Source organism: Notothenia rossii (genome assembly GCF_949606895.1).
Source record: "Notothenia rossii genome assembly, chromosome: 4".
Taxonomy (NCBI): Eukaryota; Metazoa; Chordata; class Actinopteri; order Perciformes; family Nototheniidae; genus Notothenia; species Notothenia rossii.
Window position 1 is genome coordinate 4,367,434 of NC_136902.1, and position 27,987 is coordinate 4,395,420.

General features: G+C 42.4%; 2 protein-coding genes across 6 annotated transcripts in view; one reads left to right on the forward strand and one right to left on the reverse strand.

Moving 5' to 3' along the window:
- Positions 1-7,231, forward strand: part of LOC307035471 (uncharacterized protein) — a 47,099-nt gene extending 39,868 nt beyond the window's left edge. The window contains exon 3 of the transcript XR_013807112.1: positions 7,047-7,231. The gene's annotated coding sequence lies outside the window, so the exon portion shown is untranslated. The remainder of the gene's footprint in view (positions 1-7,046) is intronic.
- Positions 785-27,982, reverse strand: LOC307035469 (protein NLRC3-like). Of its 5 annotated transcripts, none has more exons than XM_079674796.1 (11): positions 26,976-27,982; positions 26,280-26,417; positions 19,836-19,940; positions 19,034-19,269; positions 11,908-13,711; positions 10,932-11,105; positions 7,266-7,439; positions 6,688-6,861; positions 6,124-6,294; positions 5,653-5,693; positions 785-1,758 (listed from the first exon to the last, which is right to left on the reverse strand). In XM_079674796.1, coding segments are annotated over exons 2-11 (3,009 nt in total). In that variant the 5' UTR covers positions 26,408-26,417; positions 26,976-27,982; the 3' UTR covers positions 785-1,756. The 5 variants fall into 5 exon arrangements, with proteins under 5 accessions (XP_079530922.1, XP_079530921.1, XP_079530919.1 ...); XM_079674795.1 differs by lacking the exon at positions 19,836-19,940 and adding an exon at positions 25,941-26,045; XM_079674793.1 differs by lacking the exon at positions 26,976-27,982 and adding an exon at positions 25,941-26,045 and having other exon boundaries at positions 26,280-26,435.
- Between the last annotated feature and the right edge of the window lie 5 nt (positions 27,983-27,987).

A 27,987-nucleotide genomic window follows, 5' to 3' on the forward strand; every position in this document is an offset into this window, starting at 1 on the left:
GTTAAATAAATAAATTAGCTTTATAATATGAAAACCAAACAGGGTTTAGAAATATTTTTCTAGACCCTCCAGAAAAACGCGGCAACTCTGCAGAATCCTATGGGTGACGTCACGGACCCTACGTCCATTTATATATACAGTCTATGATTGGGACACAGCTTGTATATATAAATGGACGTAGGGTCCGTGACGTCACCCATAGGATTCTGCTGAGTTGCCGAGAAGCCCTTAGTAGGCGGAGTCGGCCACTAACGGCTCGACAGTGACGTCAGAGTTCAACTCCCGCCTGCTCCAAATAAGGGCAAAGAGGCGGAGCCGAGGCGGGACCTGCTGCCACCGAGCTGAAAGTTCCAGAGCTAGCTGAAGCTACCAAGCTAAGCTAACATGCTCCCCATCGGCACACTGCCGTGGTATTTTACGTTTCTAAGGTAAGCGGACATGAAACTATTCAGCAAAACTATAAATAATAATCTAAGTTATTGAGTTTTTAGCGTAATACTTCATAATCTTAAAATCCCTTAACGTTTGTATGCAATTGTGCTAAATTCAACACTGGAATCAAGCAAATATTAATATGTTTGCATGACATTAGTTATTTATATTTTGATATCACTTAATTATACGTTTAATACATTTAAGTCAAGCTAAGGTACATGTGATGGTAGCTAGTTAGTGCTCTTACCTGTGAGGCCTCCTCCAAACAGCATAATAACCAGACTGTATCATTAAAACTAAGTACCAGTTCTAGATCCTTGACTTTAGACAAACAATTCAAAAGACAACATGTATTTAAAGACCAATCTTTATTTGAATGTGCCTCTTAACCTGATATATTAGTTATACAGTAATAGTATTGACAATCTAAAAAAACTGAGCAACTCAACTGTCAAAGACAGCTTCATGTTACCTAAAGCATGCATACAAAAAAGTATTAAAGATTAAAAAAAGAAGAAGCTCTGAGCCCTTATGCTTTGCTGTGGCAAAACTGGCTGGATTAAATCAAACAAAACTCTCAACACATTTTCAGCTCTGCACACAATCTGCAATTCAACTCTGCACTTTCTAAAACCCTTCACACGGTTCTGAGTAACACACAGAGATCTGACATATTCACCTGGCAGCCATTTTCTAAACACTGCCATTAAACATGCTACACATATGAGCCAATGAACAGATACACATGCCAGCTGACCGTTACCGCCTGGCTGCTTTACTGTTGACTCATCAATCAGGATAAAAGTACAAAAATTGATGTTTATTTTAAAAATATGTTTTTTGATTACAGAGCTGAGAAAAATAATATTTAGTCTTAAAGTTACATGAAAAAAAAATCTGATATCCTGTAGGATTATGAAATACAGAAGAAAATAAACAAGATTTAAGTCGTTAATTCATGAGAAAAGCAATCAGATAGAAAGTCAGAAACATTTTAAAAATATTTGTTTAACATTTTCTTTCAATAAAATGCCCAAAGAAAGTATTCAGAGTAATTCTTATTATAGTTCTTTTTTTTTTGTAATATATTTCACAAATGATCTGCTTTGACTGCAGCTTGAGAAACTCCTGGATACAGTCTGAAAGCCTCCTTTTTTTTAATGTTGAACAAAATATTTAATAATGTTGTAGTTTAGTTGAACTCTGAGAGGTGGACTGGCTGGACTCCTCACTGGGACTCTGGTTCTGGACCAGCTTGCAGGGTCCAGGAGTTCTTGGAGAGAAGGAGCGCTTCCTGCCGCAGGACTCGGGGGATGGGAGTTCCTGAACATGGAGAAACAGCTTCAGTTATTATGCTCCAGATATCTGGAACAAAGTCACAGAAAGAATGTGTCTGCAGCTCAGAGAGTCCTGCTGGGAACCCACACATGTTGAGGAGCCCAAAGTGTGATGATAGAAATGTACAGTACGGGTCCCCAGCACATAGAAGCTGCCGGATGCTAACCTGCATCAGTGATGCAAATTAGTCACTTTTTGGCGCCTCCCGCTTTTTTAACGCTGCTTTGGGTGACTTGTGTAATTCGTGGAGAACCGAAGAGTTTTCGTTTTGGGGGCGGGGGGGGGGGGTCCGTCCGTCCGACTGACGGACAACTTCTCACTTCAAAAAAGAAGAAGAAATCTAGATCGCAAAATAATTAAACAAGCGAGTGCCTGTTTTTCCTGGCCAAGGACAGGTTCCTTGAACACAACACGAGCGTAACGTGTCTTCACGTGGTTATGTCTCGTCTGAAAGGAGTGTAGACTAGACTAGAGTGCTTACGGAGAGTTCTGTTTCAAATGGGTGTTGAAAGATGTACCCATAGATCTCCTCATGTTGCTCTCAAAGTGCACCAGATTGATGCTTTTAACATGTTTTAACTTCAATATTTAAAAAAAAATCTTCCCGGGGGAGCATGCCCCCGGACCCTCCTAGAGGAGGTTAGGTCCCCCCCACTTAAACCATGTTCACATGGATACTAAATACATTTGCACACATCTTGTGTCCATATCTGTTTTGGTGGTCATGCCACACCGTGCACATGCATGCATGCGCGAGTCATGGTAAGATATCTGGATTAAGAGGTTGCTTTTTCTTTGCACAGCATGAAAGAAAGGCCAAATGAATGTGCTGTGATTTTGTTTTTTTTAAGCAGAGGTTGAGTTCAATAATTTGTACGGCCCTCGGAGGATTTTGTAAAAATTGAAAGGAAAAAGGTTCCCCACCCCTGCTGTAAATAATAATAAAAACCCTTGATTTATAACATCTCTGTCTCCTATTGATCTGAGTATATGATAAAGAACAGCCAGTTCATTGAAGCATTATAGCACAGGCCTTTGTCAGATGGTATATTACGCTGTTTTTTTCCTGCTTCGAATAGTTCTCTCTTTTTTCACCATACCTGTGTTTGCATCACTGCTGCATATGTTGGGAGAGCTTTACAGACCAGGAGAGGAACTAAGTACATTTACTCAAGTACTGTACTGTTACGTGCTCCCCTCCTGTTTGTCTCTCTGTCTCCCTGCTGCGCAGACACAGCTGGTCTGCCCCTGGCTCCACCTCTACCAGGTGTTCCTAATCGCTGGCAGGATATAAGGAGAAGCTGGAGGAGTGGGATGTCTCTCCCCTTTTGCTGATGTCAATGCCAGGAAACACTCTCCTTCGTGTGGTTGCTTACCGTTATGAAGCGCTAGTCCTTTTGATGTGCCTTTGTGTTATGTTTAGTCTGGAGGACGTGGTCGTCAAGTTTTACACGGCCTTGTTTTGTTTTCCGTTGGGTAATTATTTGACTTCTGGTTAGGGGAGGACAGCTCTGGGTCCTACGGCCCGTTTGGTGCGGCTGGCTCGGGCTCCCTCCCTCTTTTTGTTTGTATAAATAAATAACCGTTGTTATTGTACGTGGATTTTGTGTTTTATTTTATGTTGCGGGTCTTCCCTCGAGCCACTACTATAGAGTAGGGGGGGGGGGGGGGGCGGGTCGTAACAGTACTTAAGTACAATGTTGGGGTACTTGTACTTTACCTGAGTATTTCCATTTAATGCCACGTTGTACTTTCACTCCCCTACATGTATTTAATAGCTTTAGTTACTTCTCAGATGTGGATGAATGATGTGAAATATAATCAAGTGTTGAATCAGACTTTAGTTCCACCTGGAGTAAATCCACAAGCTACCCTGCAGTATACAAAGTCATTCAGACTAGCTGCACCTTTACCAGCTTTGAGAACACTTTCATGATCAATCATTATAAAACATATCATATCTATTATTCTGAAATGGACCAATCTGCACAATGACTACTCTTACTGTCTTTCACTATATTTTGATGAGAATACTTTTCTACTTTTACTTGAGGAACATTTTGAATGCAGGACTTTTACTGTAACAGAGTATTCCTACACTCTGGTACTTCTACTTTTACTCAAGTACAAGATCTGAGTACTTCTAATTTCACTCAAGTACAATATCTGAGTACTTCTACTTTTACTCAAGTACAAGATCTGAGTACTTCTACTTTTACTCAAGTACACGACCTGAGTACTTCTACTTTTACTCAAGTACAAGATCTGAGTACTTCTACTTTTACTCAAGTACAAGACCTGAGTACTTGTACTTTCCAGTGATGCAAATTAGTCGCTTTTCGGCGCCTTCGCGGAGAACCGAAGAGTTTTCGTTTTGGGGGGGGGGGGGTCCGTCCGTCTGCTTGTCCGTCAGTCCGACTAACGGACAACTTTTCACTTCAAAAAAGAAGAAGAAATCTAGACCGCAAAATAATTAAACAAGCGAGTGCCTGTTTTTCCTGGCCAAGGGCAGGTTCCTTGGACACAACACGAGCGTAACGTGTCTTCACGTGGTATATGTCTCGTCGGAAAGGAGTGTAGACTAGAGTGCCGACGGAGAGCACCGGAACACCGCTCCAGCTCTTCAAATATTGCTGTACCCATAAGGAGCCGTACACATGCCGCAGTGTTTGCTAGTCTGTGTCTTTAGTTGTAAGCATGGTGGCGATCTGTTGTTATTAGCATCTGGTTAGCTAGCTATGCTAACGAATTTAAAGAGCTTTTCTACAACCAGGTGGAAGAGAGCTCTCTCCTGAGAGGCTCAAATAACCTCAGCTCAGTGAGGTTAAGGCACACCTTGATATGATCATTATAGTTATTAATGAGACATTAGAGTCTAAATGAAAAACAGGTATAAAATACAATATGACAGTAACAAAAAAGTTGTTAAAAATAACAAGAATAGAGTTTGAAAGGGGAGTGATTTGTAAAATATCCAAAAAAAAGAATCTGCTTACAGTTCTGTTTCAAATGGGTGTTGAAAGATGTATCCATAGATCTCTTAATGTTGCTCTCAAAGTGCACCAGATTGATGCTTTTAACCTCAATATTTAAAAAAAAATCTTCCTGGGGGAGCATGCCCCCGGACCCCACTAGAGGAGGTAAAGTCCCCCCCACTTAAATCATGTTCACATGGATAGGATACTTAATACATTTGCACACATCTTCTGCCACAACCATGCACGTGCGTGCGTGTATTCGCGAGTCATGGTAAAATATCTGGATTAAGAGGTAGCTTTTTCTTTGCACAGCATGAAAGAAAGGCCAAATTAATGGGCTGTGATTTTAGTTTTTTTTAAGCAGTTCAATAATTTGTACGGCCCTCGGAGGATGTTGTAAAAATTGAAAGGAAAAAGGTTCCCCACCCCTGCTGTAAATAATAAGAAAACCCCTTGATTTATAACATCTCTGTCTCCTATTGATCTGAGTATATTATAAAGAACAGTTCATTGAAGCATTATAGCGCAGGCCTTTTTCAGACGGTATATTACGCAGTTTTTTTTCTGCTTCGAATAGTTCTCTCTTTTTTCACCATACGTGTGTTTGCATCCCTGACTTTCACTCAAGTACAATATCTGAGTACTTTCACTGAAGTATATTTTGATGGTAATACTGTAACAGACTGGTTATAATGTTGATGTTTTCATGTGTTTTATTCTTCAGAGTTTATTTACATGTTACAGAGTGTCAGTGAACGCGTCACTGTGTTGATAGACAGTTGTTGTGAAGAGAAACAGCCAAAATGATGAAGAGAGAGAAACCAGAGTGTTGTTTTCCTCTGAGGACATGCTCCATCAAAGAGTTTCATATCTGGATGAATGGAGGATATTCAGTACTCACAGGTCTTCTGGATATTGGCTCTGATCGTCTCATCATCGATCCTGTAGGGATGAACACAATCCAACAGTTATGGATCCAGTTTAAAATAAGTGTTTGTTCTTTGAGTCAGCTTCAGAGTCCTGACTGATCTCATGCTTTACATCCCATCATATCTTCTCTGCAAACACTACGACTGACTGCCACAGCTCTCAGCTGCATGACAGGAAGTAACAGTCATTAGTCAAGGAGCTAAAAACATCCCATCAAACACAGACTACCTTTTCCACTCTTCTGTCAAATCCCATATGTCTGGTGGAAAGTTGATCACTGACTAAATGTGGCTTTGCATTTCCAGCTGGCCTTCTATAGTTGATGGAAGAATGGAAGAGCCTGCAGTCAGTGGGTAACATCACTGATCTGTTTCCCCAGTGAGAGAAACACCTCCCTGTGTTTCATACAATACTGCTGAACCAGCAGAGACCCCTTACTGACCTGAGGGTCTCCAGTCTGCAGTCTGGACTCTCCACAAGATCTCTCAGCAGCTCCACTCCTGAATCCTGCAGATCGTTGAGACTCAGGTCCAGATCTCTCAGATGGATGTTGGACTTCAGAGCTGAGGCCAGAGCAGAACAGCTGATCTCTGACAACATGCAGCTCTTCAGTCTGAATAAAGAAAACAAGATGAGGATAAAAATCTGTTTATAATCTAATCAGATGTTACTCAACATTTAAATGAATGGGAACAGAAACATCTGTCTTCTTCAGAAAGTAAACTTTATCATGTAAAACAAAAGTGACTTCAGATTACCTTTATTCAGACGTTATCGTTTATTAAATACATAGATTTACTTTTTACAACTAACATCTATTACAGTTCCTTTAAGAAACAGTCAACATGTATGTCTGCAGTTCTTACTTCTTACTCTTAAAAATGAAATATGAATAAAAGGACATTTACAACTTTGTGGATGAAAGTTATTAATGAATATAAATTAGGTTCAATTACAAAGTGAAAATGTGAGATCTCCAGCAGTAACAGAGAGTCAGTGAACTGACCTGAGGGTCTCCAGTCTGCAGTCTGGACTCTCCAGAAGATCTCTCAGCAGCTCCACTCCTGAATCCTGCAGATCGTTGTAACTCAGGTCCAGAACTCTCAGATGGGAGGGGTTGGACTTCAGAGCTGAGACCAGAGCAGAACACCTGATCTCTGACAACCTGCAGCCCCTCTGTCTGAATAAAGAAAACATTTTGTAAGTTTAGAAAACAAAGTTCCTGTTTGAAATAACTCCAGGTTTAATAATCTGTTCAGAGTCAAACAGGGTTTTAATGTCAGAGATGATGCAGAAACAATCCACTGATAATCTGGAACTTTAACTTTGATCAGATGTTTAACAACTCCTTCATCTCCCTCACAGCTCATCAGTACTGACAGCATCTCCACTGACTCCTGGAGCACAGGGTGAGTCTGTGGAAGCTCAAACTCTCTCCCTCACACATTCACCTTCTCTCTGTTACTCTGATCAATATTCAGTCATTAGCAGAAACAGAACAAATAAAAATAACATTGTATTTGTTCAAATTCAGAAAATCATAAACATAAACAGATCAATATGAACTGCAGTCAGTGAACTGACCTGAGAGTCTCCAGTCTGCAGTCTGGACTCTCCAGAAGATCTCTCAGCAGCTCCACTCCTGAATCCTGCAGAGGGTTCTGGCTCAGGTCCAGATCTCTCAGATGGGAGGGGTTGGACTTCAGAGCTGAGACCAGAGCAGAACAGCTGATCTCTGACAACCTGCAGCCCCTCAGACTGAAGAAAGAAAACATGATCATGACGCATCATCTTCAAAACACTCCTCCTCACCTATAAAGCCCTTCACCACCTAGCCCCCCCCTACCTCTCTGACCTCCTCATCCCCTACAACCCCCCCCGAGCCCTCCGATCCTCCTCCACTCTCTCCCTCACAGTACCACCATCAAGACTCAAAACATTTGGCAACAGAGCATTCTCCAGATCAGCACCCCGCCTCTGGAACTCCCTCCCCCAATCTGTCCGCCACTCTCCCACACTGTCTACCTTCAAAACCCAGCTGAAAACATACCTCTTCTCCCAAGCCTTCAACTTACCCTACCCCCCAACCCACTGACTTCACTCACACCCCACGCTGTATCTCTTATTCACCCCACGCTGCATCTCTTATTCATACATTCATCAACTTTTTCTTTCCTCTTTTCCATTATGTTGTCTTTTGCTCGTTGTCCTATGCTTGCTCCCCCCCTGTGTTGTCCTCTGCCTGTTCATGTAATGTTCATGTTCAATTTTCTTGTCCAATATGTTGTCTTCTGCCTGTTCACCCCCTTTCTGTACTTTTAATTTTTTTTGTAAGCGACTTTGGGTTATTGAAAAGCGCTATATAAATAAAAGTTATTATTATTATTATTATGATGTAAGTTTAGAAAACAATGTTCCTGTTTGAAATAACTCCAGGTTTAATAATCTGTTCAGAGTCAAACAGGGTTTTAATGTCAGAGATGAAGCAGAAACAATCCACTGATAATCTGGAACTTTAACTTTGATCAGATGTAGAACAACTCCTTCATCTCCCTCACAGCTCATCAGTACTGACAGCATCTCCACTGACTCATGGAGCACAGGGTGACCCAGCTAGAAATGTTGGGTTCTAAAAACATTCTGAGAATTTTACCATTCACTGTTCTAGGACTGTTTGCAGCGGGAAGTTTTCTTTTGGTTCCCAGAATGTTCTTCTGAAAGGTAGGATAAAGTTCTCTAAAAACATTCTTAAAATGTTTGGTGATAACTTTATTAAGCTGTATGAGCGCATTGTTCGAACATTATACCCTACTATTCTTAAAACGTTTTCAGCTTGACGTTGTATTTTGGTTCCAAGAACGTTCTTCTGAAAGGTAGGATAACGTTCTCTAAAAACATTCTTAATATTTTTGGTGATAACTTTATTAAGCTGTATGAGCGCATACATCTTAATAATAAGTGCCGTTCGAATTCTCTACATGATAGGAAAGGAGGTTTCAAACTTCCTTTATAACCTCCTTTAGCTTAGGAACCCGTGGACCTCCCTCACCGAAAGGAGAGGAGAAAATGCTGCCCCACAATGCCTTGCAGCAGCAGCATTTGCCATCACACAACAGTCGGCCGTTCACAGAAACAACCGATTATGACGGAGAAATTATATCATGAAACTTACGGTGCTTATTAAGCATTTTAAAACGTATGTGGTAAGTTGCCAAAGTGCTTTGTTTTGAGCGTTCATCAGTATTATAATCAAAAAGAGAAATATGAACGTTAGTTTTTACTGAAATGATTAAATAAAGTCAACATTTCACAGAGCTGTGTTAGGTTTTTTCAACTTTTAAAATATGTTTGAATGGTGATATACACAGTGATAGATGTAATGGACTAACGTTTATAATAAATACATCCCAGCTAGCGGGGAACGTTCTCACAACTTTGGCTAACGTTACCTATAGGTTATTATAACCCTAACCCGCTCTCAGCACCCCCCTTCCCGCGCCCGTGTCAAAAGCTGTGTTCAATGGCATCAAAACGATAAAAACGCTGCTGAAGGTTAATCCAATGGTTAATTCAATGTGTCTGTGTCACTTTGAAATTATTACTGATAACCCATCTTCATATTTACTAGTTTGAGCTTAGGTTTCAGTTTTCAGAGCATAACATAGCTTTCGACTTGCTGCGCGTGAATCTCACTCCTCAATGGCCACGTTTGTGTATGTGGAACCTCCCCTTTGATTCTATTGGTTCTAAAGGTTCAAAAGAGGTGTCAATCACCAAAATCGACCAATGGGTTCCAGAGTAACGGCAAATCCACCCAAATGACCCCAGAAGTGGGGTTTTTTTCTCTAAATCTCTCTGGAAAGGTCAAATGTCACTTGTTTTGCATCAATCTTGATACAGGGTACCTATTATATGTTATAGTTTGGATTCATAAACCTTTTAGTCTACTATCCCATCATTCAAGGGTGGTTTTTACTATAAGTAATGTTTCATTTTTGGACAGAGACTATAATTTACATTCTTTACTTTGTTCAATCTGAATTTAATTTAAAATGAAACAATTCTATATTGATTTTGACTTTTCTACATCCAACTCACAGGTTTATCATTGCTTTGAGAAAAAAGATTATTAATTTACCCCTTTTAGAAGTGAAGTTATGGTCATTTGTTCGGGGGATGTCATTTTCGAGTCTGAGGCCTGAAAAACAGGCTTGGGGCTTAACAGGTTAAGAAGTTTATCAAAAACATCTTAAGAAGGTTATCACCAAACATTTCAAGAATGTTTTTAAAGAACGTTATCCTACCTTTCAGAAGAACATTCTGGGAACCAAAATAAAACATCCCGCTGAAAACATTCCTAGAACAATGAATGGTAACATTCTCCGAATTTTTTGAGAACCAAAAATGTCTAGCTGGGAACTCATGCCACCGCAAACATGCAATATCTGCTGAGAACTTATCATGAATTCCTTGCTTGTTTGTTTTTTTCCAAAGGAAAAATATGGTGACATCAGATTTTTTAAAACATCCTTTTCAAACAAATGCAACAAGTTTGTTTTTTAAAGCGCTCTAGAAATAAATCTGACGTTGACCGTGACCATGTTAATATTTGCCATAACAGGAACGTTTTATAAAAAAAGAATAACATCCTGAAAACATTTTCAGAATGTTGCTTGGAGAATGTTCTTCATTTGTTATCATGTAACATTGAGGGAACGTTGTATAAAGAACATCTTTTAATGTGTTACCCAACAACGTCCAAAACACATCCTTAGAATGTTGCAGGCAAAAGGTTCCACCTTTGTTAACATATCACATTAAAGGAACGTTTTATAAAAAAACTTTATAAAAAAATTACTTTTTCTCGGGCCTTAATAACATCCTCAAAACATCCTCTGAATGTTGCAGTTAAAACGTTATGTCTTAGTTAACCTTAAACCTTAGAGGAACATTATTTGAAATAATAAACATCCTAAAAAGGTTCTTTGGACATCAGATTAAAACGTTTCTTTAAAACCTTATTAGAACCTTTAGGTAACGTTAGCCAAAGTTGTGAGAACATTCCCCGTTAGCTGGGGAGTCTGTGGAAGCTCAAACACTCTCCCTCACACATTCACCTTCTCTTTGTTACTCTGATCAATATTCAGTCATTAGCAAACATGGAAAAATTTTAAATAACATCGTATTTGTTCACATTCAGAAAATCATAAACACAAACAGATCAATATGAACTGCAGTCAGTGAACTGACCTGAGAGCCTCCAGTCTGCAGTTTGGACTCTTTAGTCCAGAACTCAGCAGCTCCACATCTGAATCCCGCAGCTTGTTCTCACGCAGGTTCAGATCTCTCAGATGGGAGGGGTCAGACTTTAGAGCTGAGGCCACGACTTCACAGTGAGTCTCTGAGAGTCCACAGCCATTAAGTCTATAATAAAAATATATATTATAACATGTGTTAAAAAAAGGAAACATTATATTAACATCAAACATTCGATGAAAAAAGATTTGACATGTTCTGATAGACCTTTTCTGTTAATCCATTTAATATAATATATGATAATATAGAGTTTAATGAGTTGTCAGTGTGATCTGATCACATGTCTGTGCTCCTGCTGTCACTGACTGTTACCAAAAGAAACAGAAATTAAATGAATCACTTGACGATATTAGAGATGTACATATTGAAATGTTAGTTAATATTTGGATGTGAATGATGGATGAAGGATGTTTTGGCTTCTCTGAGCATCTGAACATTTGTTAAGCACACAAACAGAATTAACAAACCAATAAAGTTTCAATATGTTCAACTTGATACCATCAGATGTTCCCAGTCTATCAGCATTAAGACAAAACTCTGTTCTTGGTGGGACATGATATAGATCTGATTTTAAACTCCAACACATTGTGATAAAAACGTGTGTTTAATAATAAAGAAACTAGTAGAAAGTAATAATAATATGTTTCTGTGATAACTGTAAGTCCTGCTGTGTGGTGTGATCACATGCTGAGAAACCTCTCAAGTCCTTCATGTGTTTGACATGTCGCCTCCATCACTCAATATGAAGAGAGGAACGCTTCAGTTGAACTATTATTATAAATAAATAGAAGAACAGTGTTGGTTTGATTTTGCTCTCAGTATTTAAACAGCAGAAATGTTATCGTGTTTATTTGAATAATCAAACTCCTGATCCACTTTAGTTTATAAAGTTAATCACATCTGGACTTACTTGAACTTCCTGCAATTCCTCACAGCTGGAATCAGTCTCTGTCGTCCTTCCAGTGATGTGTTGTACTTATCCAGGTCCAACTCATCCAGAACCTCCTCTGACATCTGCAGCATGTAGGCCAGAGCAGAGCAGTGGATCTCAGAGAGTTCCTTCTCTGATCTGTTCTCTGACTTCAGGAACTCTGTGATCTCCTGATGTACTGAGAGGTCCTTCATCTCTGTCAGACAGTGGAAGATGTTGATGCTCCTGTCAGGAGAGATTTTAGAACTTCTCATCTTCTTCAGGTTGCTGATGGCTCTCTGGATGGTTTCTGGTCTGTTGTCTGTGCGACCCAGCAGGCCTCCTAACAGTCTCTGGTTGGACTCCAGAGAGAGGCCGTGGAGAAAGCGGACAAACACATCAAGGAGGCCATTTTCACTTCTGAGGGATTTCTGCATGGCTCTCTTCAGGAAGTCATCCAGAGATGGGTAATCCTGATCTCTGCTGTTGTTAAAGTCTCTCTGCAGGAAGTCCTTCAGTACCTCTGTGTCTCTGTTGGTGTAACAGTGGAACATGTAGACTGCAGCCAGAAACTCCTGAATGCTCAGATGAACAAAGCAGTAGACGGTTTTCTGGAAGATCACACTCTCTCTTTTGAAGATCTGTGTACAAACTCCTGAGTGCACCAAGGCCTCGGTGACCTCAAGACCACAGCGCTGCAGGTCTTCTTGGTAGAACATGATGTCTCCTTTCTCCAGATGTTCAAACGCCAGCCTCCCCAGCTTCAGAAGAAGCTCCCTGTCGGCCTCCGTCAGCTGCTGTGGACTCGTCTCATGTCCCTCTTCATACTTCTGCTTCTTCCTCTTGGTCTGGACCAGCAGGAAGTGTGAGTACATGTCAGTGAGGGTCTGGGGCAGCTCTCCTCTCTGGTCTGTAGTCAACATGTGGTCCAGAACTGCAGCAGTGATCCAGCAGAAGACTGGGATCATACACATGATGTGGAGGCTCCTGGAGCTCTTGATGTGAGAGATGATTCTGCTGGACAGGTCTTCATCACTCCATCTCCTCCTGAAGTACTCCTCCTTCTGAGCGTCAGTGAAGCCTCGTACTTCTGTCACCCTGTCCACACACTCAGGAGGGATCTGATTGGCCGCTGCAGGTCTGGAAGTTATCCAGACGAGAGCAGAGGGAAGCAGCTTCCCCCTGATGAGGTTTGTCAGCAGCACGTTGACTGAGGACTGCTGAGAGACATCAGACACAACCTCATTGTTTCTGAAGTCCAGAGAAAGTCTGCTTTCATCCAGGCCGTCAAAGATGAGCAGCACTTTGCAGACAGCCAGCTGCTCTGCTGTGAGCTTCTGTAAGGTTGGATGGAAAACATGGAGCAGCCTGAGAAGACTGTACTGCTCACCTTTGATCAGGTTCAGCTCCCTGAAGGAGAGCGGGATCACCAGACTGACATCTTGGTTTCCCAAACCCTCGGCCCAGTCCAGAGTGAACTTCTGCACTGAGAAGGTTTTTCCAACTCCAGCGACTCCGTTGGTCAGGACCGCTCTGATGAGAGTCTGTTGGTCAGGTGAGGCTTTAAAGATGTCCTGGCACTTGATTGGAGTGTCATGGAGGGTCTCCTTCTTGGAAGCTGTCTCCAGCTGCCTCACCTCATGTTGGGTATTAACCTCTTCACTCTGGCCTTGTGTGATGTAGAGCTCAGTGAAGATGCTGTTGAGGAGGGTTTCACTTTGATCAGTTCCTTCAGTCACACGTTCACATCTCCTCCTCAGACTGAGCCTATGTTCATCTAGAACCTCCTGCAGACCACGTTCTGCTGGAAGAGAAGGAAACAGGAGAGAATGAGGAACATGCTCTGAAAATCTAATTATAACAATAAAACAAGAACAAACAGACTGAGTTAAAATGTTGTATAAACAGCTTACTGTCTCTGCTCTACAGCAGTATACCTATTCAGAAAAAAATGAACCAGGAAGAGGAATAAGACGCTGCATTGTTATGAACCGAGACACAGGACGCAGGACCCAAAAGCAGGACTCGAAGACAGTTGTCCAAAAATAGAATGTTCTTTAATAACAAAAACTAAATCGTACTTTAAAAAAATAGAAAGCAGTTAAATAGCCAAAGCTAAGTTGTACAGCAACACAAAAACTCACTTGGCAAAAGGTCTAAATCTCAAGGTAGGTATCAGGAGTCAAAAAAGGCTCAGGTACTCATGACATGAAACATAACGAACTGACAAAGGAACAAAGAAACACCAGGGCTATATATAGGTGAGGGGGATGGGCACAGGTGAAAACAATCAGGGCAGGGCCAAGCAATCTCAAGGGCGGGAAACACACAAAGGCAGGAAATGTGGGATCTGGAATGAGAGGAAAGATTACTTTCAAAATAAAAACAGGGAGTGACAAGATCAAAACACAAAACTAGAGTAAAACCATAACTAAACCTATCATATCTGTAGAGTCACAACATTACCCCCCCCCCCCCCCCTCTAGGGACGTCTCCTGACGGCCCAGGCAGATTAGGATGTTGCCTGTGGAAATCCCTGATCAACTCCTGATCCACAACGTAACGAGAAGGAATCCACATCCTATCCCCTGCTCCATAGCCTTTCCAGTCAACGAGGAACTGCCTGCCACGTCCTCTTCTTCGGACTGCCAGCAGTTTTTTGACCGTATAAACAAGGCCACCATCAACAACTCTGGGGGGTGGCGGAGGTTTGGTTGCGGGCACCAAACTGCTTTCCTTGACAGGCTTGATCTTCCCAACGTGGAATGTAGGGTGGACCCGCAGGGACTTGGCGCACAGAAACAGGGTTCAGAATCTTCGTTCTTGGAAAGGGACCAACAAACCTGGGGGCTAATTTTCTTGAAGCGACATGGAGGGGTAGATCTGTCGTGGACAACCAAACCTTCTGTCCAGGCTGGTACACTGGAGCTGGCCGGCGGTGTCGGTCAGCCCCCCTTTTCATAGAAGAAGAACTCCTTAGAAGGGTTCGACGGGCAGCCGCCCAGATGTGGTGGCAACGTCTGACCAGGGCATGTGCAGAAGGGACCAAGACCTCCTTTTCATTCTCAGCAAACACGGGTGGTTGGTAGCCAAAGACGCACTGGAAGGGAGTCAGACCTGTGGCAGAGGTAGGAAGAGAATTGTGGGCGTTTTCCAACCAGATTAGATGCTTGCGCCACGATGAGGGATTCTGAGCCACTAAGCACCTCAGACATGTCTCCAACACTTGATTTACTCTCTCCGTTTGTCCGTTGGACTGGGGGTGATACCCAGAGGAGAGGCTGGCGGTGGCTCCAATAAGACTGCAGAACTCTTTCCAGAACTTGGAAACAAACTGTGGGCCCCGGCCTGACACAATATCCCTAGGAAATCCATGTATCCGGAACACATTGATCATCATAATTTCTGCCGTTTCCTTGGCCGAGGGTAGCTTGGTCAAAGGAATAAAATGAGTCATTTTAGAAAAACGATCTACCACTGTTAGTACAGTGGTATTACCTTGAGACATCGGGAGTCTAGTAACACAGCCCATGGATATGTCAGACCGGGGCCGTTGAGGAATTGGCAGCGGCTGCAGCATCCCCGCCTGAGACCTGGAAGAAGTTTTGCTGCGAGCACAAACAGGACAGGCATTCACATATTCACCAACATCTTTAGCCATGGACGGCCACCAGAAACGCTGCTTAAGTGCAAACATGGTTCCTCTAACCCCAGGATGACAAGTGAACGCAAGGGCATTGTAACAAACAGCCTATTAGGCGGACACTCACTAGGTGCTGGGCTCTCAACATTTGCTTGCTGCATCTCTTTTTCTATCTGCCAAGTTACCGCTCCTACCACATGGTTCAGTGGTAGGATGGGTTCTGGTTTCTTGGCAGCAGGTTCAAGGTCAAACAGACGGGATAAGGCATCTGGCTTGATTTTCTGGGAGCCAGGTCTAAATGACAAGGTAAAATCAAAACAACTGAAAAAAAGCGTCCATCTAGCCTGACGTGAATTTAGTCTCTTAGCCTTTTTTATGTATTCGAGGTTCTTGTGGTCTGTCCATACCAGGAACGGCTGAGCGGCCCCCTCTAGCCAATGTCTCCACTCCTCCAAGGCTTGTTTCACTGCCAGTAGTTCACGATTGCCCACATCGTAGTTCCTTTCCGCTGGGGACAACTTACGGGAGAGATAAGCGCAGGGATGGAGCTTATTATCCTTTGCAGCCCGCTGAGAGAGAACTGCCCCCACACCGAGGTTAGAGGCATCCACCTCTACCACAAACTGTCGAAGTGGATCTGGGACGGTGAGGATGGGAGCGGAGGTGAACATCTCCTTTAGGCCTTGAAAAGCGTTAGCAGCTTTGGAGTTCCATTAAAAAGGGACATGAGGAGAGGTAAGTACATGTAGCGGGGAAGCAATAGAACTGAAATTCCTGATGAAACGTCTATAAAACGTGCAAACCCCAGGAACTGCTGTAGTTTGTTCCTGTTAACAGGAACTGGCCACTCGGCCACGGCACTGACCTTGGCAGGGTCCATCTTTATTTGAACGGGGGCAGTGATGAAACCCAGGAACGATGTGGTTTGGACATGGAACTCGCATTTCTCTGCTTTGACATAAAGTTGGTTCTGTAGCAGGCGGTTGAGGACTTGACGGACATGCTGCTGGTGGGTTATGTTGTCAGGAGAAAAAATCAAAACGTCATCAAGATATACAAACACAAACTTATTCAGGAAGTCCCCCAACACCTCATTTATGAGGGCCTGAAACACTGCCGGTGTGTTTGTCAAGCCAAAAGGCATCACTAGGTACTCATAGTGTCCACTAGTTGTGTTAAATCCAGTCTTCCATTCGTCCCCCTTCCTGATTCTCACCAAATGATAAGCATTCCTTAAATCCAGTTTGGTGAAAATGTTGGCGTCTTGCAAAAGTTCAAAGGCGGAGGAGATGAGTGGGAGAGGGTGCCTGTTTTTGATGGTGATTGCGTTCAGAGGGCTGTAGTCTATACAGAGCCGGAGTGATCCATCCTTTTTGTTGGCGAAAAAGTAGCCCGGTCCCGCCGGTGACGAGGTAGGGCGAATGAGTCCGGTCTGCAAGGAGGTCTCAATATAATTGTTCATGGCCTCCCTTTCAGGTCCGGAAAGAGAGTAGAGGTGACCCTTGGGTATGGGGGAGCCAGGTACCAAGTTTATAGCACAGTCATTAGGCCTATTTGGTGGCAGGGCAGTGGCTCGGGCTTTACTAAAAACTTCCTTCAGGTCCCAATAGCAACTGGGCACCTTGGACTTGTCGGGGAAATCTCGCTCCTGTACTTGGATAGCCTCAGTCGTTTCTGTACATGCAATCTGGACAACATCTTGGGTCTCAATCCTTCTAGCATGGGGAGTGTTGTCACCAGTCTTATTGTCTCTCAAACAGAAATGTTTGCAGTCCTCTCCCCATCCCTTAACTCTCCCAGATCTCCAGTCTATGTGTGGGTTGTGCTTGACTAACCATGGGTAACCAAGAATAAGTGGATGCTGAGCAGAGTCAAATAAATGGAAAGTCATGTGTTCAGTATGTGTTGCATTTACGGTTATTTCAATGGGCGTAGTACAATGGGTAACGGTAAACAATAACCGACCATCCAGAGCAGACGCCTTTAACGGTTGCTTCAAAGGAATTACCACACAGTTCCACTTCTTGCCCAACCCCCAATCCATTAAACTTTCATCTGCACCAGAATCTATGAGAACCCCCTGAGTTAAAACATGTCTGTCTACTTTTACTTGTACCTGTGTCAATGTACGAGCAGGGAATCCAGATGACAGTCGGCTCACCAGAGTCGTCCTCGTCCCTGATGAGCCCGACCTTTTACTGTACAAGAAGCCAGGAGGTGCCCCTGCTCCCCACAGTAAAAACACCTGCCCTCCTGAATGCGCCGAAGACATTCCTCCGGAGTCAACTTTGCCCGACCCAACTGCATGGGCTCCTCTGAGACACTAGGGAGCACTCTTCTCTCAGGAGGAGTATCGGCAGGAGGTCTCCAGGCGGGACGATGGCTTGGTGTGTCCCCTTGGTGTCGAGGCAGACGTGCCACATTCTTGAACCTTTCTTTTTGTCTTTCGGCCAGTCTATTGTCTATTCCAACTGCCAGTGCAATGACAGAATCCAAGTCTTCTGGGAGGTCCAAAGGTATTAACTGGTCTTTAATGGAATCCGAAAGACCAGACAAAAAGGCGTCGAGCAGTGCTGAAAAATTCCAGCCACTATCTGTTGCAAGGGTCCTGAACTCAATGGCATAATCCGATACTCTGCGCTGGCTCTGCTTAATCTGCATCAGTTCTCTGGCTGCCTCTCTTCCAGGAGCCGTGCGATTAAACACCTTGGTGAGAGTGTCTGTAAATACATCCAGAGAATTACAGGCAGGTGAATCTCTCGCCCATTCGGACGTAGCCCAGGCCGCTGCTCTCCCCGTTAAGTGGCTCACCATGAAGGCCACTTTAGAGTGATCAGTGGGGAATGCAGCAGGGTTATTTTTATAATGGAGATCACAATGAACAATGAAGGGGCGACAGTCACCGGAATCTCCGGAGAATTGCTCTGGAGATGCCAGACGAGGCGGTGGAACATGGAGTGGCACATGGTCAGCTGGAGCAGTTGGTGTGGAAGCAACAGCAGGAGACTGAGTGGATGAACCAGCTTCCAGGTGAGCGAGGACACGGTGCAGCTGTTCGGCAAGGTGATTCACCTGAGTATTGACGGAGGCTTGAACATTTTCCTGACGGCCGGACAGGTCCCTCATCCCCAGGTTGATGGCGCCCAGCTGCTCCTCATGCTGGTGTAGTCTCGTTCCTTGAGCTCGGAGAGCTGTCTGCACTGTCTCTGAATCCGCTGGGTCCATATTTTGGTCAGTTCGTACTGTTATGAACCGAGACACAGGACGCAGGACCCAAAAGCAGGACTCGAAGACAGTTGTCCAAAAATAGAATGTTCTTTAATAACAAAAACTAAATTGTACTTTCAAAAAATAGAAAGCAGTTAAATAGCCAAAGCTAAGTTGTACAGCAACACAAAAACTCACTTGGCAAAAGGTCTAAATCTCAAGGTCTCAACCTAACATATCTATCGAGTCACAACATGCATATGTTCGGCCTCTTACCTCCTACAGCTCTGCTCTGACTGGCTGTCTGCAGTCCAGCTCTGGTTCTGGATCTTTTCCCACACTGGGGACAGGAGGGGTCTCCTGATGGAGGTCTCTGCTCCCAGTATGAGGTGATGCACTGTCTGCAGAACCAGTGTCCACAGCTGGTAGAGACTGGATCCTTCAGGACGTCCTGACACAGAGCACAGCTGGACAGCTGCTCCTCCACAGGAACACCACTCTCCCTCTTCCCTCTGTGGAGAGGAACACATCCTTTACAGCACTTTACATTAGAGGAGCTGATTCTCACCAATGGGCAGAGCGTCACCAACGTCTCACTCAAGATGAAATGTGTCACGCTGCACGAATATGCAGGTGACATGAATTTCACCTCTTCACTTTCTTGGTGTTGCCAGGCACGGATCTGGGTCTTTGCATTGACTCTAGATGTAATCACACAAAGCTCTGTTATATCTGCTAATGCTAAACACAACCAGCTCACCAGGTTATCACTGTTATTAATAAACATCTTTAAAATACATATCATGAACATGCCCAAGTAGTAAATCATGTTTTGGACGATATATTTAGTTTAGTGAGTATTTATCAATATCTTTGCATTTAAAACCTTTTGATGCCACTGATACAATGATGCTATAAATGCATATTGAAATATCCTCAAATAACGTTAGCTTGCTGAACTCTGCTGCCTTTGTTCTGTACAAACTGCACATCATTGATATCATTAAAGAACAGTTTAATATATTAGATTATATAAAAACTGGATCCTCTTCAGGTCAGGTTCAGCAGAAACTCTTACTTTGTGTCTGAGGGTCCAGGTTCTTTACTGAAGTCTGGAGGAAAGTCTTTAGACCCGTCACTATTCAGAGACAGACAGCTGGGGACTGGAGACTCTGCTCTCTGTCTGTGGAAACAACACATGTTTTAAACATCATTAGATCATTCAGAGAGCACATTTTGACTTCTGCCTGTATGTGGATTATTTACTATCGCTGATGACGCCAGGGATCAAGAGTTTAACTTTTGTTACTTTACTGTTACTAAGTTTCTTTACTTCAGGGGTGGCCAACCCGCGGCTCTCGAGCCGCATGCGGCTCTTTACCTAGTTTCATGCGGCTCTTCAGTTCATATCGAATTTTATATGTGTGAGTTTGGGGGAGAGACACTGACTCCTGACTATTGTTGCATGGTGTACCGATACTTGAAAGGTATACCGCGATACTCTGCCCTTAAAAACGTTACGATTCCTCCGTTTCATTAGTATCGGTACTTTAAGAATGACGGGGGAAAGTACTCCGGTGAGAAAGCGCAGTTTTAATAATAGCCGTGTGTGTTCAGCGCTCTGCTTCCAATCCCTGCACTGCAGCCGTGCCTGCAGTCCCTCCCCTCTCAAGGAAGCTCAAGTGTCTCCCCTCTCTCGTGCACGCGCTAGCTGCCAGAGCATGTGAGAAAACGAGAAGCATGGCTGCAAGTGGGAGTGCAACTGCCGCTGCGCCTCGGCTTGTTGACCAAAAAGACGCCAGAAGCGAAATTTTGATGTATTTTAGCTATATCTGTGACAGTGAGGGCAAGCCTACGGACTACACGAGGCCTGTCCGTAAGAAATGTATTAATTTTTATTGAATATGAATTCTTGTCATTTATTTTATTTACTGTTCTCATTGTTTAAAAGTTTGTGTTATGGTTCTGGTGTGAAATAAAGCAAAAATAATTACATTTAAGACTGTTCCCCCTTTTTTAAATAAAAGTATCGAAAAAGAATCGGAATCGCAATTCTTGACTTGGTATCAAAACCAAAATGTTGGTATCGTGACAACACTACTCCTGAGAGTTAAACCTTATATTTAGTAGGTCTGTTAAGTATCGAATGCTGATCATTCTGACGTAATTTGGCCGGTCAATGTTGTTTGGTCTCGGATAAAATCGCTCCGTTACTTTCGTCCCGTGTTACTTTCGTCCCGTGTTACTTTCGTCCCGTGTTACTTTCGTCCCGGCTCTCCCTACGTGTGTATGTGTGGTGTCAGGTGTCAGTATGAGAGAATGACAGCGCGTCTAATTTTGATGTGGCCCAAGAGCCAATCACAATAATACCTGCGATGCAGTGAACCAATCACCTTTGAGGGGGGGAAAACCTATCGTTGATTAAACACTATCCAGTGTTTCCCCTACCATTGTCTTGGAGGGGCGCTGCGCCCCGCCAACGGAGCCCCGCGCGCCCCCCCCGCAATTCAAGGTGTTTAAAAAATATATCTAATTTTTTTTTATATATATATATATATAGCACAAAATTGCAAATAATCTATAACTACTGTCACTTTTCACATTGAACATGTGCTCTTTTATTAAATAAACTAAACGCCTTCATTTTAAGTTGTGAGTTTAGTGTTTTTGACCCTAAGAAACACTGATGCATTAATCAATAACAATAATCCACAGCTCCTCTCTCTGCTTCAGAGGATTTAAAAAATACATATCCCAATGCCACAAAAATGCATCAGTGACGTGGTTGAAATCTTGTGTCCAGAAAACAAAAAACTGAAACAAGCGGTATCAGTGACTGTGTGTTTGATGTGGCTCTTTGCAGTAACATAGAACAAATGTGGCTCTTAACCTCTGAATGGTTGGCCACCCCTGGTTTACTGCGATCATTAAAGAACAGGTTAGACTAGAAAAGGCATTTCCTGCTGAAAATGCGTGTGAATGCTGAAAGCTGTGCAAATGTGTTGCTGAACTTTGCTGAAAATGCAGAGAAAGCTGAATATTTGAAAAGCTGAATGGTGACTGTCGCTGTGTAGTGATCCGTGAAAAGAGAGTGTTTCATGTGAAAAGTCTTTGTCACATCCTTGCCCTCAACAGCCTTTTTATCAAATTCTACACTTAAATCTTTTTATTTTCAACCTAAGAGATGTTTTCCTACATTTTCATCAACAAATGATGTCACAGGAGTGTAGGGTTTGGGACTTATGGCAGGTTTAACATTTCTTTTGTTTAGGCGAATTTCAAGCTGTCCTCCACTCTGTTTTGAGATCAAAGCACTCTAGATTCAACGAGCTTCACAATACTCACTAATGTTAAAATCTGAAGAAGGCCTCTTTACCTTAAGATTCTAAATGAGTGCATTACAGAAACAATTAAAATATGGTCGACAATACCAAATAAATGTAATAAATCAAGCTCTGTAAGCAAAGCTACAAAAATAGCCACAAACCCAGATTTTATACCAGGTAATATAGACGCAGGATTCGAGAAATGGATAAACAAGGGGTTAATATTTATAGCACAAGTTTTAAGGGGCACATTTTTAAATCATTTGAACAGCGCAAACAGGAATTTAATTTACCAAATAATTACTTTTATAAATATTTGCAACCTATTTGTTTCGCTACCTCCAGAAACATATTGAGTGGGAACAAATGTTACCTGCTCCGTCGAAATCAGTCGCATTGACCCGAAGAAACATTTTGAGTTGTACACAGTGTTGGAAAGAGGAGATTCCTAGCTTTCTAATGATATCAGGATTGTTGTTGTACTCCAAATATTAAGCAAAATATTTCACATTATATAATGACTGTCACAGAGTCATCGTTTTGAGAAAAAGGCCTTTAAAGTTTCCTCTTCTCTGGAATCCATCGATCTGATTGGTTATTAGCGGAGCAAATGATCAAATTAGGAGGGAAGATATTTTCGTTTGGATTACTGGTCTGGTGGAAGCTCGCAAGTGTTTGTGTGTGTGTATATGTGTTTGTGTATTTTTGCATTTGCGTTTTGTCCCTGTATTGTGTTTGTTTCCCAGGGAAAACACTCACGAGAAACACCGGCTGTTCTATTTCGTATATGGCTTCGCCACCTAAGGCTATCGCTATTGGGTAATCCCCCTGCGCACCTGCGCAGCACTGAAACACTTGTAGTCCACGCCCGCCCGCAAGGTGGGCCCCACCCTCGGGCTCCTTCCAGTATAAATAGGAAGGAGGCCCGGCAATCTGCTCCCATACAAAATAACTTTTCTTCAGCTATTCGTAGAGCCAGTGGGGCCCAGCGCTTAGAGGGCTACGCCAATACTCATAGAAGCTGGAGTTACAGTAGCTAACTTCAGTTATATTTCGGATATGGCTTCGCCCTCTAAGGCTATCACTATTGGGTTAAGGGCGAAGCAGGATGTAGTCTGCGCCCCACTCGGTCCACCCGGTACTAGAAGCACAGACATACCTGCTCAATAACAACCCATGCCTATTGCGCCATGCTTAATGGCTCATCACTAGGGATGGGTATCGTTTGAAATGTATCGATTCTGGTTCTTATCGATTCCCCGTTTCGATTCCAACATTTTAAAAGAAAGAGGTCAAACGTTTAGATAACAAAAATATCTTTACTAATACAATGTATTGCACAATAGCTGTGCTTTATTTTAACTGAGCTATGCCTGTGGCAAGCTATTAACAGGCATTACACTGTGCCTTGTCTTTTTCTTTTTTAGTGTAGTGGAGCCTCACTTTAGAGCGTTTATCACGATCCATCTTTGGTGTAATGAAGTGACTGAGCTCGTGAACTGTCTACGTGAGGGCGGGAAGAGCCTCGCTGCGGGGCAACTGTCAGCGCAACTTACACAATGCCGTTATTAAGGGCGGTGCCGGCATACTTGCCAACCTTGAGACCTCAGAAATCGAGAGCATTTCAAAATGCAAAATAGGGGGGGGGGGGCGGTGCTAGTGGATCGCCGGAGCTGTTAGATTAACATTAACATGCTTATTGTAGTTCTAAGTTCAATGCCTTGCGGCCTGAAGCACCGTCCTTGATGGAGCATATGTGTGGGCTGGACCTGTATTTTACAGGAAAGGAGTGAGCAGAGAGTGGAGTAGTTGTCGATTCTTGTTCTGTGACTATCTGCTTCACCCTCTCAGACTTTCAGTTGCGCGCGCTACTAAAGAGACGTGTTACCATGGAAACCAAACAATGGTGTAGCTGTATTAAAGTCCGAGTGGAAACAGTCCTGAGTAAATCTGATTTTGTCAGAAATGCGGGAGAAATATGACCTTGCGGGTGGGCGTGGACTACAAGTGTTTCAGTGCTGCGCGGGTGCGCAGGGGGATTACCCAATAGCGATAGCCTTAGAGGGCTACGCCAATACTGATAGAAGCTGGAGTTACAGTAGGTAACTTCAGTTGTTATGCCTGCTGTGACGTTAAGTTACTTCGTTCTCCGCTTGTAATTATGCCGTTACAAGCTTCAAAGTTGTATTTATCATCTGAATTTGCTGAAACAAGTTTAATATTCTGAAAGCCAAGACTTTGTTTATTTGAAATCAGATGAAAACAAACTAACGGACCCTGCCGTGTTATCTATGATGACTATATTTAGTTTTTAGAGAGTATTTATCAATATCTTTGCTATTTAAAACCATTTTATGCCACTGATACAATGATGCTATAAATGCATATTGAAATATCCTCAAATGATGTTAGCTTGCTGAACTCTGCTGCCTTTGTTCTGTACTATACTGCACACATGATATCATTAAAGAACAGTTTATTATATTAGATTATATAAAAACTGAATCCTCTTCAGGGGCCTCATTTATAACGCCTTGCGTAGGATTCACGTGGGAAGGTTGCTTATGTAGTACAAAGCCAAAAAATAGGTACAGACTTTTTCCGATTCACAAAACATTGCGTACCGGCGAGGAAAGTGTATGGCACTTCCTACGCCGGTTTCCCTTTATAAATCACAATCGACTCGAAATGCGGTGCAGCTTCTGCGGGCTTCACGTAACGCCCATGTTTGCCTATAAATAGTCAAAGAAACGCCCATTCATTCATTCATTCATTCTGACTGACTGCATGGAGAAGATCGCAGGAAATGATGACAGAACAGTTAAAAAAGAACATCTCACACCGTGTCAGATTTTGGTTATTTTGGGGAGGTGGAGATAAATCATATTGTTTGGTGGATGCAGTTTGAACCAGAGTAGCAGCATGGAGGTCGGATCGTCACCAAAATAAATAAATAAGTGGTCCGAAAAAGGTTCATGACAAAATAAATACACACAGCCTTCCTCAGGCAGTGTGTTTGTACCGGGGACAGGAGACCCCCCCTTGATGAAAATCTGTAAGAAATGATCGGGGAATCCCTCCGGAGTGTAGTCATGACGACTGGATCTGAATTCTTTGTTTGTATTTGGTGGTTTGTGTCCCAGCTGTCGATCAGCAACTATACATCCATAATCCACCAGTTAAAGGAAATACAACTAATGTGTTATATTAGCTGTTCAATTTACCACATATGGTGTTCTTAGTTTCCATACCTCCTGTGTTTTATGAGCAACTTATCAAGTCTTGGCAAACGGCATAAAACAAGTTTAAACATAATAGTATATAAAACCATGCTCGTATCTAAAACCTATAGAAATGCAACACGGCGTCGGTTTAGACGTAATTCTGTCCTCCTGCTTACCGGGTCATTTATGAGAAAACATTTAATAACATTAACACAACATATTCGAGGTGGTTTTAAATATCATATCCTTATTCATTTATTTCTCCCAATTATGTTTTTGTGTGCACTGAGTCTCAAACAGGCGTTTGTTAAATCATTTTAAGATTGGCTTTAATCAATGTTCGAAAATGAATTCTTCATATATGATAAATGAGAGGTAACATTTTATTTATGTTATTATTTCCACATATGTCTCTCCATTCTTCCTTCTGCCAACGGTGTCGCAGTTTCTCGTCTCTAACCGTTTTTGTGCTTAGTGCGTACGCATGGGTTAGAGTTGGCGTGGAGGACCGCACGTTTTCCCGTCAAGTTAGTATTTTATAAATCGCAAACATTGCGTAGAAACTGCCGTATGCCATTTTTGGAGCGTATATCCCTTTTATAAATGAGGCCCCAGGTCAGCAGAAACTCTTACTTTGTGTCTGAGGGTCCAGGTTCATTACTGAAGTTTGGAGGAAAGTCTTTAGACCCGTCACTCTTCAGAGACAGACAGCTGGGGACTGGAGACTCTGTTCGCTGTCTGTGGAAACAACACATGTTTTAAACATCATTAGTTCATTCAGAGAGCACATTTTGACTTCTGTCTGTATGTAGATTATTTACTATCGCTGATGACGCCAGGGATCAAGAGTTTAAACTTTGTTACTGTACTGTTACTAAGTTTCTTTACTGCGATCATTACAGAGCAGGTTAGATTATCAGATAACAGAAACACTGGATCCTCTTCAGGTCAGGTTACAGCAGAAACTCTTACTTTGTGTCCGAAGGTCCAGGTTCATTACTGAAGTCTGGAGGTTTCTCTTTAGACCAGTCACTCTTCAGAGACAGGCAGCTGGAGACTGAAGATGTGTCCTCTTCTTCCTCATCTTTAAAACCACTCATCTTCTCCAGTCTGAGAGATAAACCAGTAACACACACACACACACACACACACACACACACACACACATTATAACAACACACTTGTTTCAATCATAACCATCACAATAATAGACTTGTGTTATGATATTAGGGTCATGCAGAGTCAAGCAGCTGTCCCTTTAAGAGAGAGAGAGAGAGAGAGTCACGTGCATGTGTGTGTGCATGGTAGAGCGAGGAAGAGTCTGCCTTTTTGAAAAGTGGGTTATTGAACCGGAAGTTTGTTGCTTCGGCCCTGTAACACTGCAGAGAGTCACCCCTGCTTCCTCCACTACGGTCTGGGAGCCGACAGGAAAGTTTAACACTTGGTTAAAATACAAAAAATCAGTCGGACTTCCGACAGGCCGCTCCCCATTTTGACTGCGCTGGGCTGTCGCATGTTATGTTGCTTTGATGAATCAGAAAACAGGAAATAAAACCAGTTCACACCACTTGTAGAAGTCTCTTTGGACTCTAGGACGCTGATGTTCTGAAATCCAGTAAAACGGAGTAAATAAAGTGTTAGAAAGCAGATCCTGGTGCTAACACTCACCCTGTTGTCCTCCTGCTCCGTCCAGCTGTAAAATGGTGTCTGGCAGTCTGCCAAGTCTGACTCCATACTTTCACTTTCAACTTCCCTTCCTGTCTGCCTTTCCTCTTGATTCATAACCAGCCTTATCAGCTGAACCAGTTCACATATGTTTAGATAGAAATAAAGCTAAACACAAGCTCAACAAAGTTATTGAAGTAAACATATTAAAACCACAGTGTGGAAATAACCCAGTAAACATCCTGCATTCAAAACCTCACTTAAAGCGTGTAGGTATTTAAGTACTCTAGTGTTAACGGTGCATAATATTGCTCCCTATTTTATATATATATATATTTGTTTCTGGATTAATAACCCTGCTGCATGTATTGCATATATTACTGTATTTTCCCAGAATACAGAATGTGTGGCTCTGCATGTTGAGGTTATAACCACATTAACATTTACTCTTCACAATTAATTTAAGACTAACACAACTGTGTCTAAATTATAGTTAGATCAAAAGGTTAATAGACCTTTTAAAAATGGATTTCTAATGATTTCAACCCACCATTGAGCGCCGTTAAAAAGCAACAAATACAATATCAGATCAAAAGTGAACCATAGATGCCTGAGCTGGACTGATCAATTTTTTTGATGGCTTAATATTTTCTCATATACTGTATAGGCCTTCACAGAAAACAAAAAATGTAATCAAATGTTTTGATTTCTAAATGTCCTCAAATTCTGGAATGATCCAAATAAAAAGTGAGTCAAGCTCCAGCAAGAGGACGATATTTAAATGTTATCAGGCCTTCAACAACATTTTGAATTGCAGATTCACCAGCTAGCTAGCAGTTAGCATTAATTAGCATTGCTAGTGTAACCCTTTATGTAGCCTTACCCTGCTGGTAGGCGATCTGTAATGCTGCTAACGATGGCACAGTACTTGAGTAAATGTACTTAGTTACTTCCCACCTCTGCTATAATATATATACTACTATATTATAACACAACCAAGCCTCAACTATGTCTT

Excerpts from the sequence above, each read along its gene's own strand:
- LOC307035469 (XM_079674793.1), bottom strand. The coding sequence starts at position 26,407 with ATGAGTGGTTTTAAAGATGAGGAAGAAGAGGACACATCTTCAGTCTCC. Across the intron at positions 19,941-25,940 it reads CCTGGACCCTCAGACACAAA|ACAGAGAGCAGAGTCTCCAG; the intron begins GTAAGAGTTTCT and ends TTGTTTCCACAG. Across the intron at positions 7,440-10,931 it reads TGCAGACTGGAGGCTCTCAG|TCTGAGGGGCTGCAGGTTGT; the intron begins GTCAGTTCACTG and ends TTCTTTCTTCAG.